This window comes from Hippopotamus amphibius, chromosome 8 (assembly GCF_030028045.1).
Source record: "Hippopotamus amphibius kiboko isolate mHipAmp2 chromosome 8, mHipAmp2.hap2, whole genome shotgun sequence".
NCBI lineage: Eukaryota > Metazoa > Chordata > Mammalia > Artiodactyla > Hippopotamidae > Hippopotamus > Hippopotamus amphibius.
This window is the reverse complement of record NC_080193.1, coordinates 28,151,033-28,166,561: the sequence shown is the minus strand read 5'-3', so window position 1 is coordinate 28,166,561 and position 15,529 is coordinate 28,151,033. Positions and strand designations below refer to the sequence as shown.

The 15,529-nt window shown below is 43.9% G+C and overlaps 1 protein-coding gene across 1 annotated transcript in view; it reads right to left on the bottom strand.

Annotated features, from left to right (window-relative positions):
- Positions 1–15,529, bottom strand: part of ZNF268 (zinc finger protein 268) — a 72,750-nt gene that overhangs the window by 42,811 nt on the left and 14,410 nt on the right. Inside the window, exons 4-5 of the mRNA XM_057744633.1 lie at positions 15,349–15,444; positions 12,632–12,822 (exon numbers count right to left, since the gene is read on the bottom strand). Coding sequence (XP_057600616.1) covers positions 12,632–12,822; positions 15,349–15,444 — 287 coding nt within the window. The remainder of the gene's footprint in view (positions 1–12,631; positions 12,823–15,348; positions 15,445–15,529) is intronic.

Here is a 15,529-nt window from a genome sequence, read left to right as displayed (position 1 = left end):
AACTGAGGTTTAATAAAAGTATTTTTCACTGCCCCATCATGGACATCCAGAAGCGAAATCAGTCCTGTTCTCTTCTTTTTTTAAGTGTGAATGTGATGCTGAACTTAACGGCGACGAGTAAACGCTCTGGTGCTGCTTCCTGGACGCGGGCTGAGCGCCGGAGGTTGTCGGGCTCTTGCTTCTGCTCTGTCAGCCCACGTTCCGCACAGCAGGCGGCACATACAGGGTGGAACATCAGGACTCGCTGCACAATTCTTTCAACTCTTCTGTATGTTTGAAAATTTTCATAATAAAATATTGGGGGGAAATGTTGTGGAAGAGACAAAGTTTTCAATAAATTTTGCAGGAACAATGAGACAGCTATACCAGAATAGGAGAAAAGATTGCTGTCTCAGAATATATTTAAAATAAATCCTAAATAGATTAAATATTAAACATGGAAAGGAAGGCTGTATAAGGTGTACAAGTTTTAGGTTGAAATGTAGAGTTAGCATCCTTTGCCCACTGATTTGTTAACCAAGCTTCTTATCTACTAAGTTCTCATGTTGTGTTAGCTTTCTGTGCTGCTCTAACAAATCTCCACAAACTTGGTGGCTTAAAACCACACACATTTATCATCTTACAGTTCTGAAGTTCAAAGGTCCAACACGGGTTGGACCAAATCTACAAGACACCCCTTTACCCAATCTGGATGCAGAATGGTTCATAGATGGCAGCAATTTTATTCAAGAAGGCCAAAGGGTTTCAGGATATGCAACAGTCAGTTTAAGAGGGGTAATAGAGTCAGGCCCACTCCATGGGGCAACTACCTCTGCCTAGAAAGCAGAGCTTATAGCATTAACTAGAGCACTCCAATTGGGAAAATGACTATGAATTAACATTTATACAGACTCAGCATATACCTTCCATGTTGTCCATGCTTATGTAGTCTTTTGGAAGGAGAGGTGCCTAGTAATCACACAAAACACAGACCAGAAAGCCCGGACCTATTAGAGGCTATAAAATCCCCTAAGGAAATGCTATCATCCACTGCAGGGCACACCAAAAGGACCCATCAGACATAAGGAAATAATGTGGCAGATAGAGAGGCCAAAATGGCCACCCAAAATGCTCTACAGGACCCCTTGATCCCAAGTTTAGCCTCTTCACCCCCACAGTACTCACCATCAGAACTTAAAAAGGGACAAAACCATGGATTCCCTTGAACCCCTGAAGGGTGGCTACAAAGCCCAGACACAAACTTCTTTTACCAGAAGCCTCCCAATGGAATATTCTGAACCATCTTCATTTAGGATGCAAATCCCTCTACTGAATGGTAGGGACAATATTCACAGGAAAGGAATCCTCTCCACCCTCCAATCTATATCCCAGGCCTCTCCAGTCTGTCGTCAGGCCAACCCAGGGGGGCTAGAAACCACGCCCCCCCCCCCCCCCCCCACGACTCCATCGAATCCAAAGGCAGGGAAACCAGCCAGGAGAAGATTGGCAGATAGATTTCACCCGTATGCCCCCTTGTAAAGTCTTCAAATATCTCCTAGTCATGGTGGACACCTTCACGGGATGGATAGAGGCCTTCCTTACTAAAACCAAGAGAACATCTGAAGTTACCACTACTCTCGTGGTATATTTCATACCCTGGTTTGGGCTACCATGCCCTTTACAATCAGGCAATGGCCCTGCCTTTATTTCAAGCCTAACCCAAGGGGTCAGCAAGGCCCTCCAAATCAGTTGTCTTCATTCAGCATGGCGTCCTCAGGTGTCAGGCAAGGTGGAAAAAGCTAACAAGCCCTCAAGAAATATCTGACCAAGTTAGCAATAGAGACACACCAAACATGAGTATCCCTCGTAACCAATGACAAAACAAATCATCCCCATACTTCCTATTTTGATTCCCCTTTCTACATTAACTTTCACAAGTCTCCTAATATCACCACTGATTGGACACAAACTAGCTGTTTTGGGACCTCCATCTGCCCCACCCCATCCCCAAACTGTCCCTATCAGAACAACAACTTTTGGTTCCAACCCTCAAATATTAAACAAGAAGACTGCAGGAAACTCAAGATACCTGAAGACTATGACATAGGGTGGAACCCTACTATTCCTTCTTCAAACTGGGCTTATAAATTTTCTCCTATCCCTCAAAGATTGCTTGCCTCTCCCCCTCAGCTGGCATGACTTTAGCTACCACCTGTGAAGGCATAAAACATTCCTGTACATTTAGGGAAACCCTACTTCAACATCACTTTAGACGTCTGCTTATACCCTACAAATTGCACCTGTTTCCTCTGCAGATCCAATACCTATTTATATCTTCCAGGCAAGTGGACGGGGACTTGTACCCTTACACACATTATTCCTAACCTTGCCCTATGACAGTATCCCGCTTCCCTCATACTCTCAATCACATAGACGGAAACAGGGATTATCACTGGGATAGGAACAGGCTCAACGGGACTCCTAAACTCTATTTTTACTGTCCGACAGCTCTCTCTCGAACTTATACAACAGACTGTGAACCTAGCAGCTCAAACTAACACTCTACAAGAACAAATAATTTCCCTAGCAGGAGTGGTTTTACAGAGTAGGAGAGCTTTAGACTTACTAACAGCTGACCAAGGTGGGACCTGTGCTATGTTAAAGGAAGAATGCTGTTTTGCCAATCAGGCAAAAGTCAAACTAACCTTCAGGATATTATTAAAAGAGTTAGGGGGTTTTATATGAAAGGAACCTCATGGGGATTCAACTGGTGGGACTTCAAGGACCAATATCTGGCCCTGTCTAGCCCCTTTCCTAGGTCCTATAGCAGCCTTCATACTTCTACTGATCTTTGGACCATGTATTTTTAACCTCCTTGTTAAGTTTGTCTCTTCTAGGATACAACAAATAAACCTCCAAATGGTAACGCAATGCGAATATTGGCCAGCCAACACTTGAAGGAGCTACCATTAAGTTCCATGGAGCCCCTGCCCCTCCTTAGGTATACCCTGACAGAGAGCAGGTAACGGGAACTGAGGACCCCATGACGCCCCAACTCAGCAGGAAGCAGCCAGAGAGATCATCACTTTTCCTTACAAAAGGGGTTCCCGAACAACACCTGAGAGGGAGCTAGGCAGATAAACAGACACAAGCAGGGTATCCAACAGGGTCAAAGAATTGGCCCTTTACACAAAGAGAGCGGGAAATGTGGTATGCTCCAAGCACAAAGAACAAGATAGACTCAAAGGGCCAATATTGCCAGAACAAAGAGTTACAGGACTCCTATCACTCTGTACAGTGCAACAACTGCAATGTCCCAAAACCTTCCCAAGCAGCATGCCATGTCCCTTGCCCATCTCATATAAGGAAAGATATTTGCCCCATTTTTCTCCTGCTCAGCACACTAAAATTATACATACTCTGCCCTGTCAGCAGATAACAGCAGGTTCCCTGGCTATAAACACAGGCAAGCAACTTATGTGGGTCGACTTTCCCTGGCTACCAGGAAGTCGGCCCGCTGTTCTTGCAGCAACCCTTCTCTCTAATAAATTCTATCTTCCGTGCATTCTGCCTTGTGTCTGGAAATTCTTTTCCAACCCACACTTGGACCACGACACCTTCCTCTTCCACCTTTAAGGACGCATGTGAGGACGTTAGGCCCACACAGCAGTCCAGGATAATCTTTCTATTTTAAGGTCAGCTGAGAGCAAACTTGGTTCCCCTCTCCCATGTGAGATAATATATTCACAGGTTCTGGGATAGGGGTGTGGGTGCCTTCCAGGAGCCATTATTCTGCTGCTCTGTTTCTCATCTCTTTATTTTGTTCCATTGATATTTGCCTATAATGGTGTCTGAAAACTTTCTCCAGGAAAGGCCAGTGTGTTAGTTTCCCAGAGCTACTGCAGTAAAGCACCGGAGGGTGGTGTAAACAACAGAAGTTAATTTTCTCACAGTTCTGGAGGCTGAGAGTCTGAGACAAAGGTGTCAACAGAGTTGGTTTCTGCTGAGGCCTCTCCTTGGCTTGTAGAAGGCTGCCTTCCCCTTGTGTCCTCACGGGCCATCCCTCTGTGCAGGCCTGTGCCCTTATCTCCTCTTCTTGTGAGGACACCAGTCATATTGGATTAGGGCCCAACCTAATATTCTCATTTGACTTGAAATGTTTAAACTTTAAAGACCCTAAACAGTGACATTCTGGTTACCAGGGATTAGGAATTCAACACAGGAATATGGGGGACAAAATTCAGCCCAAAACAATCAGTTATGGACTTCCCTGGTAGTGCAGTGGTTAAGAATCCGTCTGCCAATGCAGCGGACATGGGTTCAATCCCTGGTCTGGGAAGATTCCATATACCACAGAGCAACTAAGCCTGTGCACCACAATTACTGAGCCTGTGCTCTAGAGCCCACGAGCCACAACTACTGAGCCTGTGTGCTGCAACTACTGAAGCCTGCATGCCTAGAGCTTGTGCTCTGCAACAAGAGAAGCCACCACAACGAGAAGCCTGTGCTCCACAACAAAGAGTAGCCCCTAGCTCTCCACCATGAGAGAAAGCCCAACACAGCCAAAAATTAAAAACAAAACAAAACAAGCAGTTAGTAAATATTTTAGGTTTTGTGGGCCTCAGTCTCTCATAACTACTGAACTCTGCCATTATAGCACAAAAGCAGCTACAGATATTACATAAAATGGACATGGCTGTGTTCCAGCAAAGATTTGCAGCAGGCCAGATTTGGCCTATGGTCCACCATTTGCCAACTCCTAGTCCACACTATGCACACACGTCACAGAGCCTTGGCAAGTAGCGGGTCAAAGCCCTTTTTTATCATTGTTCTTCAAAAAGGCCTCGGTTATTTCTCCTCCTTTGTCTTGCGTGTACATTGTAGGCTTTGCTTGCCAAGTTCCACGTAAAAGACTTCACAGTAAATGGTGATGTCTCTGAGGCTGTGTCTCCATGGGGCAGGCACTGCTGCTTCACTGCCCTGTTTGCTGAAAGAACTCTGTGCGTGCTCAGGTGCTGGTGGGCCGTACGTTTGTGGCACGCCCTTGCCAGGTTCGGTGGGTGGATGTCAGCTTCTTCATTAATTCATTCAACTAACATTCACTATAACACCCACTATGAGTGATACACCAGTAATTACAGTGAAGCGCTCATTCTGGTGGGGAAGGCAGACAGTAAACACATAGGTAGTAGACTAGAAGATAACAAGCACTGTGAAAAAATAAAAGGAATGGGGTAAAGGGCATTAGCAGTGCCCGTGGGGTGGCTGCATGTTTAAAGAAAGCAGCATCTTAGTCTCCTAGGCCTTCTGTAGCAAAGTTCCCCAGAGTGTGGGCTTAAACAGCAGAGATTCACTGTCTCACTCTTCTGGACGCTAGAAGTCCAAGATCAAGGTGTGGGGGGATGGGTTCCTTCTGAGGGCTGTGAGGGAAGGAGCTGCTTGAGGCCTCTGTCCTGGGCATGTAGACCCTCTGCCACCTGTGTCTCTTCACTTCACCTTCCCTCTAGCTGTATCTCTGTGCCCACATTCCCCCCCGTTTTTAATAAGGACACTAGTGATACTGGATCAGGGTCCACCCTAACAACCACACTTTAACTCGACTACCTCTGTAAAGACCCTTCCTCCAGGTGAGGTCCCATTCTGATACTGAGGTTATGACTTTGACACACGAATTCAATCCATGACAGGCAGTGTAGGTAGAACTCATTTGTAAGGCCACACCCTCTGCATCTAATCTCCGCCCATAGTGCTGTGTGACAAGGGAGCTTTGTCACCAACATCTACAACTTAGCTCCTAATGTATGGAGACAAAAGCAGTTGGCTTTTCCAGCCCTCTGAGGTCCCAACTCTGTGGAATCTCTGTCCCCTTCCATCCATCACCTAAATTTATCTCATTATTGGAACATCTTTCTGACCTCAACCACTACCTCTTTATACACACCATTGCTTTCCTTCCCACCAGGACAGCTGCTGACACACCAGGCACAGGGCCACCTTGCAACTGATTTAAGCACAAAGTTAACTAAATCAAGTTTTTCACTTCTTGCCATTAACAAGAAAACTAGGTCCAGAGATTTAATCAATGCATGCTTAATCCATGGATGAATATAAACAAAATATTTTGATTCCCCATGTGCCTATAGCATTGGTGACCGAGATGCTGGGCCTTTCTTAAGATTCCCCAGGGGTTTCCCATTAGCTGTAGGAGAGTGCCAGGGTCCTTAGCCAGATGTGCAGGCAGTAGGACTGGCAGAGAATCTGCAGATGCTGGAGCCCAAGTGATCTGGGTGCCTCCACATCTTACAGGGCTGCCGGGACACGTCACTCTGAACCCATGAGAAGGAAGGAAGGAAGACACATGAACAGAACTGGTATGAAAATGAAATGAGAGGGAGTCTGTAACTCATTCACGTGCCACACGACACTTTAACATAATTAATTTACTTTCTTCCCGTTAGAACCTGGTTTCCACTTTAGTAGCTGTGTCATTTTAAGATATCACACCACTAACATGATGACAGTATAAAGAGGGAGACGCTTGGAGGACTTGTCTGAGGGAGGTCTGAGTGAATCTGTCTCAGGAGAGAACAACAGTAGTGTGTATTTATTTTTTTATATTAGAATAGCTGATTTTATAAAAACCTCTGCTATGTCAGACTTTATCTTATTTCGGATCTGCACCCCTGCCAGCTGTTTTTCAAAAGCAGCTCTACTGTCTACTAGCTATGTGATTTGGGGCAAATTACTTAACATTTCCAAAATCGGGTTCCCTTAACTGCAGAGGGAGTAATACTGTGCTCCTCCTAGGCCTATAGGGAGAAAAAACCTAATGCATTAAAGGGCTTCACAGGTTGGCTGCCTCGTGTTAAGCTGTCTACGATGAAGACGAGTTACAAAAATAAAAACCACTCACTATTGCTATTAGCATTCACTTGGAGCTGCAGATTTTCTTGTTTCCCAGAAATCCCTGGTTTTCCATTTTATTCAAAACAACTTTATTGAGGTTAAAATTTACACACAACAATGTGGATCCAGCTAAAGAGTCCAGTTAAAAGATTTTGGCAAATGAAGACTGTCATGGAACTGCCACCACAAGCCAGACACAGGCCTCACCCAGCAGTTCCCTTGTGGTCCTGTCTGCAGTCAGTTGCTCCCCCGCCTGGGCCACAGGTGACCCCTGACCTCTCTCCTTTGTCTATTATGCTTTCTAGAATTTGTAGATGGGAGTCCTAGAGTGTGTATCCTTTGTGTCTGAATCCCTTTACTTAGAATGCTTTCAAGATTCAACCATGTAGCCGTCCAGGGCTAGGCTCAATGTGCTTATCCACTCACACACTGTGAAGTACTGTACGTGACATCTGTGTGTTCACTGCACTTGTGTTTGCTCTGGTTTTAGGTGATCATGATGCTGGACATTCAGGTACACGTTTGCATGGACGTGTTTTCAGTTCTCTTGGTTCTTTACCTAGGAATGGAATTCGTGGGTCACATGGTAACCGTATGGTTAGCATTTTGAAGACGTGCCAAATTGTTCTCCAAAGGGGCTGTGCTGTTCTATAATCCCACCAGCAATGTGTGAGGGTTCTGATCTCTCCAATTCTCAACAAGCCTTACCTTTTTAACCTTAGTCACACTACTGGATGTGAAGTCCCATCTCCTCCTGGTTTTGAGTTGCATTTCCCTAACGACTAGTGATGTTGAGCATCTTTATGTGGCTGTACTGGCCACTTGCATGTACTCTTTTCTGAAGCTTCTGGCAAAGTATTTTGCACATATTTTGTTTACCTACTTACTATGTAACTTATGAGTTATAAGGGTTCCTTGTATTCTGGATACAACTCTTTGTCAGATATGCATACTGTTAATGTACACTAGTCAATGGCTTCCCTTTGTATGTTCTTAATGGTGCTCTCAAAAGAGTGGAAATTTTATTACATCCAATTCATCATTTTTCTTTTATGATTTATGCATTTTGTTCTATCTTTGTCCAGCCCAGGGCCATAAACATTTTCTCCTATGTTTTCTTCCAGATATTGAAAAGTTCTAGCTTTTGCATTTAGGTTTGTGATGCATTTTGAGTTATTTCTGGATGTGATGTGAGGTGATGGAGGGCTTTTTCCATACAAATACCCTTCACTTACACCACCCTTCATTTAAAAGAATGTCTTTTCCATACTGAGTTATTTTGGCTTTCATGTCCAAATTTAATTGACAGTATATGTGTAGGTCAATTTCTGGACTCTTTCCTGTCTTATTGATCTATATCCACCTTCGTGACCACATTTTATTAGTACAGTTCTATAGTAAACTTTGAATTAGGTAGTGTAGGCCCTTCAACCTTATCCTCTTTAAAAAACTGCTTTGGTTATTCTAGGTCCTTTGCATTTCCATATGAGTTCTTGATTAGCTTGTCAATTTCCAAGCAAACACCTGTGAACCTAAGGATTAGTTTGGGGAGAACTGCTCTCCTACCACAGTGAGTTCTTCCATCCTTCACCAGGGTGTATTTCTCCACTTACAATAGGTTTATTATGTGTTCTTTACTATGTGTTCTTGAATTTCTTTCAGCAATGTTTTACACTTTCACTGTACAGATCTTGCTGAATTCATGAAATATATCTAAGTATTTCACATTTTTGTATCATTGTAAATGGGATTGTATTTCTTATTTCTTTTACGAATCATTCACTGCTTGTACATATTGATTTTTGTATATTGATCTTGTATCCTGCAACCTTGCCAAATTCCCTTATTAAACTTCCAGTAGTTTATTTGTAGACAAGAACTTTTGAAGAGAAAATATTCCATCAGTGAAGAGACTATTTTCCTGATCCTAAAATGATACGTATTCTTTGAAGAGACTTTGGAAAGAAAAGTGCAAAAGAAACAAAAAGAGAAGCAAAGCAAAGCAAAGCAAACACCAGTTCTCCCATATGCAGGTTAACTGCTATTAATCTTTTGACAATCTTAGAGTTTTGAGCAATATTCATTTCAGTTTTTTGAAACTCATTTATTTTTACGTGCCTGAGCTTATTCCATATGGACAATTATTTATCATGCTTTTTTCTTAACTTCACAGCAACATCTTTCATGTTTGCATAACTTTAATGTCTATAAATAATTTTTCTACTATACATTTTTAATATTGCAAGTTTTGCACTATTATACGTAATGTTTCAGTGATCATCCACAGACATACATTCCTTAGCACGTTAATAATAGTAATATTATTATTATTTATAGCTAACACATACAGTACTTCCTATGTGCCGGGCACTGTTTCAAGTACTTTACACATTATCTCACTTAATCCACACAACTACTCTGGGAGGCAGACACCAGCAGTGTCTCCACTACACAGTTCAGAAAACTGAGCCATGGGCCACTGGAAATTCTAAGAGGCCCAGCTAAGGGCTCCTCTTTTACTCCACAGAGAACCCTTGCCTGTAATGAAAACCATGTCTGGTAGGAGCACGTTACATACATGGTGTTTAACCACTGAGGAGTTACTCAGCCGTAACTGAGGCGCCAGCAAGTTCTCACATGTGAAGGCTTCACCTCAACTGCAGCAGGAAGAGTGAGCCATGGCCTCTCACTCCTGCAGTTCTCAGGTCTCTCGAGTCTGACGAGCATTTCTAGGTTAGTCATGGGAGAGCAGCAAGGTCATTGTCCTGTGGTTCTCAACATTATTTGTATCGTTCAACAATCGGTGAGCATCTAGCAAATATTGTTTGCTAGAAAATGGCAAATAATGGTCAGTCTGTACACACATGAGATCCACTTACTGAATGAAACAGAGAATTAAGATTCTCTTTCCAAATTGTTTTTGGGTCATGGACTTACCAGAGGATCTAAGATTAGGTTCTTCTCTCTTAAAGGGAAAACCTCTGTACAAAGAAAATGCTTTTGCAGATAATACTAAAAACTGTTTACTGATCCTCAGAAATGAACCCATACACCCACTACGGGTCAGTGATTTCCTCGGGTTGGTAGGTTCTGATGCAGGTAAAAGGGAATGACTGGAAGGGAAGTGAGAACTCCATCAGTTCTTACCAGCAATCAAGCAGCTTAAAGTAAATGACAGACACTAGGCTGGGGCAATAAAGTAATATGAATAATTGCAGCTAGTGTAATAAAGCACTTAATACACACCGGGTGTGTCCTAGGCTGTCTATATGTTAACTCACTTACTACTCACCATGACCCCACGAGGTAAGTAATGTTACCCCTAATTCACAGAGGAGGACACCTGTGAGTCAGGCATGGAGCAGCCAGGCAGCATGCCCAAGTTCACAAGCAAGTGAAGGACAGAGGAGGGACTTCAGCTTGGGGAGCCCAGCTCAGACCTACACTCTTAACCACCGTTTCTTCATATATGAGACTACCTTGAAAAGAGGGTGGGTTTGGGCAGTGCTGTGTTTATTTTATTTTGCTCCAAGTGTTGCCCAGGTGCCTGCTCCCGCTCAGATGGAGCCCCTCTCTGGCATGTTCAAACACCCAACACTCCTTTAGGTCGCAACATCCAGAGCATCATTGTTTAAGCTCCAGGAGCCTTCAGCAGTCTGTCCCAAGGAGCACAACTCTATGACTCCAAACGACTTAGAATTAATGGGAAAGTCTGCTAGCAGGAGGTTCTCAAGCTTCCTTGATGGTAGGATACAGAAACTGGATGCTTTTTTTTTAATATTTAAAAGTGTCTTCAAATAATCTTTACAGTGACACCGAACAGAGTATAAAACTCACTCATAATTCCACTATCTAGGAAGTCAATTCTGTTCATTTATCCACAGATGTTTTCAATTCTTGCCCACATGCAAATATATTTAAACTGGGTACTACGAGTAATAAATGTGTTCTTCCTTCTCTGCCTCACATTGTAAGATTTCCCTGCTGCCAGCCAAAATGTGGTTTATATCAGACACCTAAAATGACTGAACACAACAAAGCATCCCAGGAGAGAGGAACAGTCAAGTACAAAATGGCGTATTAATTCACCGGAATATGATTTTCCATCATGTGTTATAACAACTATCCCCTCAGCAATGATTCTCATTTGTCTTTTTGAGGTAGTGCTCTCATTTTTTTGAAGGAAACAAAGCTGAGTCATCTATCAACAACTCACCTACTTAAGGGTTCCTTCTCGGATTTTAGCATTTAACACTGGGTCAGGAATGCTCCCAGGCCAACTACTTTTGTGAGAATTTGGGGAAAGAAGACAATCTGATGTACTAAAGTGAAATCTGTGTGTTTTCTCCTCCAGGACAAATTGTCTAGTGCACGAAAGGATAGTAACAAGACTGAAAGCAGCTTCTCTCCAGAAGGAGTTCTCCAATGCTAAATAGAGTCATTGCTCTGTGTGAAGAATTCCATGTTTATTACATTAATATGCATTTTCTCTAATATGATTTGTCTGGTATCTTGTAAGGTTAGGGCTATGAACAAGTGCCGTCCCACAGTGATTACATGTTAGGAATTGCTCTCCGGTGTGAGCTATTTGGTACACTATCCGTGGAGAGTTCCGGCTGAAGATGATGCCACACTGATTACATTTATAGGTCTCTTCTCCAGCATGAACCCGCTGATGTTTAATGAGGTCATTCTTGCGAATGAAGGCTTTCCCACACTGAAAACATTCATACGGTTTCTCTCCAGTGTGAATTCTCTGGTGCACAATGAGGGCAGAACTCTGGCTGAAGGATTTTCCACAGTCATGGCATTCATATGGCTTCTCCCCAGTATGGGTTCTCTGATGGGAGAAAAGGTGAGAGCTTCGACTAAAGCATTTTCCGCAGTCTTTACACTCGAAGGGTTTCAGCCCAGTGTGCGTTCTATGATGGACGACAAGGTGAGATCTCTGGCTGTAAGACTTCCCACATTCGCTGCATTCGTAGGGCCTCACTCTAACATGAGTTCTCTGATGCAGAATGAGATGTGTGCTCTGCCGGAAAGATTTCCCACATTCAGGACATTCATAAGGTTTCTCCCCTGTATGAGTTCTCTGGTGCCTAATAAGCCTGGAGCTATGAACAAAAGATTTTCCACACTGGCTGCATGTGTACAATTTGTCTCCTGTGTGAGTCCTCTGATGAGTAACGAGGTGAGAGAACCAGCTGAAGGACTTCCCACATTCTTTACATTCATAGGGCTCCTCACCAGTATGAGTCTTTTGATGTCCAATGAGGTGAGAACTCCGGCTGAAAGATTTCCCACATTCCTTACATTCATACGGTTTCTCTCCAGTATGAATAAGCCGGTGCCTGGTAAGATTAGAGCGCCAGCTGAAAAATTTTCCACATTCTTTACATTCATAGGGTTTCTCTCTATGCAGACCCTTTGATATACCGAGGGATGTACCATGAGTAAGAGAGCTGTTATCAGGGCATCTGTACGATTTATCTCCAGCTTGAGTTCTTGCAAACTGAATAAGGTGAATGTTTTGACAGAAGGTTTGACCAGAGTCATTACTGTTGCCTGCATAGCTTTCCTGATGACCACTGAAAACCAAATCGTGTTTTAAACTTTTAGGATGTGAGTCATGTTTATGGAAATACTCTCGCAGTACCAGCTGAGCAGGAAGAAGACAGTTTCCCCCATATTTCCCATTTTCACAGAGTCTCTCTGGAGGAGGTACTTTCTTTTGAGTGAATCCCACTTGCCTCAGTTGTCTCTCCTGGCTGTCTTGGGGCCTGCCCAGCTGACCTTCGCATGTCCAGACTTCTTCCAGCGAAAAATACCAGAGATTACTCTTTGCCACTCTTTCCATTTTAACATCATGGGAGTGTTTATCTTTAGAAACACTCTTAACAGAAGTTGATGATTTAATTTCAACTGCAGTCTCCAAATCTGAAAAAAATGGAAAAGCTTTGCATAACTACGACAAGTATTAGGTCAGGATGGTAGGATGTATGTAGAAAAAAGTGTGTAAGTCACGTAGAGTTGCTTTCAAATATGGTTTTGTAACCTTGACAGAGAGTGAGAAAGGGAAGGCAGGCCCACTGACGGGAAATGCATCAGGCTATAATATGCACATAAAAGCAGCTAACAGAGTAAGAGAAGCCACAGGACTGGCTCGGACATGTGGAATCAGGATACTCAATGCTGGGATGGCAGTTCAGGAAACCCAAAGGAAGGGCTGCACAGCTGTAACCTGACCCGACTGCCAGTGACATAAGAACCTAACATGTCTACCTGCTGCCAGACCCTTCCCTGATGTGACGTCTTCACTTTCCTAAACCATGAAGGCAGCCGTATGTCAGGAAGTGGCTTTATCTATATCGCCAAAGCAATGCAGAATAATCACAGGAGACTGATGCAGTGAACCTCTCAGAAAGGCCGAGTGATCTGCTGGAAGAGCAATTGTGCTGAAGTTACCCAGACATGGGTTCTACCTAAACTTTGCCACTATTAGTGGTGAAGTTAGACAAGCTGCTAAAGGTTCAAATATCATATTGCTTATCTGTCATGTAAGGACCTATAAGATCATCCTAAGTGTCGTATAAGGTGGGAGCTCTTCACCAAAGCAGTACGGTTTGTAAGCTCACTGTTTTCAACATTCCTGTCTTCTACTTTGATTCCTACTTTAAGTCTGAGAAATCAAGACTTAATTAAAACTGACAGGTCTAACACAGGACACTAACTCAGAACCTGAACCCTAACTCACATTCTCCTGGACTTTTTGCCCTTCTGCTTACATGCATGCATATGACCACAAACTATTTTCCCTGGTTCAGAGCCTATGTGTGTTTCTCATTGCCTATCAGCTAGAAGGTCTGGTTCTGAAATCTAGAAAAAAATCCACTATTTACCCAATACCACCTCTTCCTACCTAAGTGGGGCAATACTCTACTCTTACCTGGCATATGGGGTGAACTGTGTTCCCCAAAGAAGATATGTTGAAGTCTTCACCCCCAATATCACAGGTTATAACCTTATTTGGAAATACGATCATTGCACATGTAATTAGTTAAGATGCAGTAGTACTGGAGTAGAAGGGCCCTAATCTAGTCTGACTGGTGTCCTTACAAGAGGAGAGGAGACACAGAGACAGACACACAGGGGAGGCAGCCACATGAAGATGGAACACACGAATGGGAAAAATAAGGATGGGAAGAAACAGGGAAATGAAAGGAAACAGAGAACAGTCCTTCCTGCCACAGCCCCACAGCAACTGACTGATCAACTACTTCCCAGTGTCTGAGGGACCTGCCATGAGCCAGGTACTGGATACAGTCACCTACGAGGCCCAGCGTAAAAAAAGTCAAAAAAAACTTTATGACATTTATAAGCAGAAACAAAGTGGAAGCTCAGAAAAAGAAGGAACCTGTATTTAATGAGGCAAAAAGTTTCACAGAAAAGGTCTAAGGCAAAGTGTCCACGACAACTGAGACTCTGGCAGACTTTATTTACATCACACTCAAAGCCTGAGATGTGCGGCAACGCTTGACATGTGGACACGCTCAAAGCCTGAGATGCGGGGCGATGCCTGACGTGTGGACACACTCAAAGCCTGAGGTGCGGGGAAACGCCTGATGTGTGGACGTGAGTGTCAGAGGATTACAAGGTGCCTGGACTGCACTGGGCCTGGGAGCCCAAATGGGTCACTGGCACGCGGAGTCGGCCATGGGCAGCAAGATGGAGACAGCAGCGCCCGGGACAGCTGAGCTGAGGATACAGACAGCTGAGCACTGAGCTTAGAGACAGGTCAGGGAGATAGCGCTCAGAGAGAAGAGAGCAGGAGGAAGTGAAGCACTGCCTTCTGTTTCTGATCTCTGCACAGAGAAGCTGGGGAAAGGAGTGATGCTAGGATTCCACACAGTGGTCTGCAGTTTAGAGATATTACGATTAAAATGATTAAAATGAAAAAAAAATTAAGAGCTAGATTACAGTGAGAAAACAGGTGTTTTGGAGAGCAGAAGTTCTGGAAAGGAGGGAGTGTTATGTCGACAGGGATGGGTGAGTCCTCTACAGCAATTTCCTAACTGGCAGGAAACAAGCCCAGAGCAGGGGCAGGTGATGGGGTCCCACGGCAGAGCTTACACAAAGCTGCAAAACAGAGGCTGTGGGAAGGGACATGGGACAAGGAAAAGACAGGCAAAGATAAGAGAAATAATTATGTGAGAAATAAGAGAATGCAGAGGCTAGAGTTAGTAGTAATAATCAGGAAAGCAACATGAACAGGGCTGGAACAAAGCACAGAAACAGAAAGATAATTTTAATGAACGCAAATGGAAGTGTGACAAGACTGTAGAAAGCCGACTAGCAACAGGGAAACAGAAGGTAAACAAACTCAGTCCTGGTCTTCAAAATTTGGACAACTAGTGATGACTGTGGCCAGGGATTCGTGCCCAGAACGGGTGGTCTGGTACTCACCTGGATGGGTCTCTTGGCGAACCCCTCTCTCCACCAGCCACGGCTCCTCCCCTTTCTCCAGCCGCAGGATCACATCTGGCTTGGGAAGCTGACGCCCTGCTCACAGTGAGAGATAAAGAACTGGGTGAGGGTTGGATGCTCTGGGCTGGATGCGAAGAAGCATCCCAGTTCCACCCCAGCC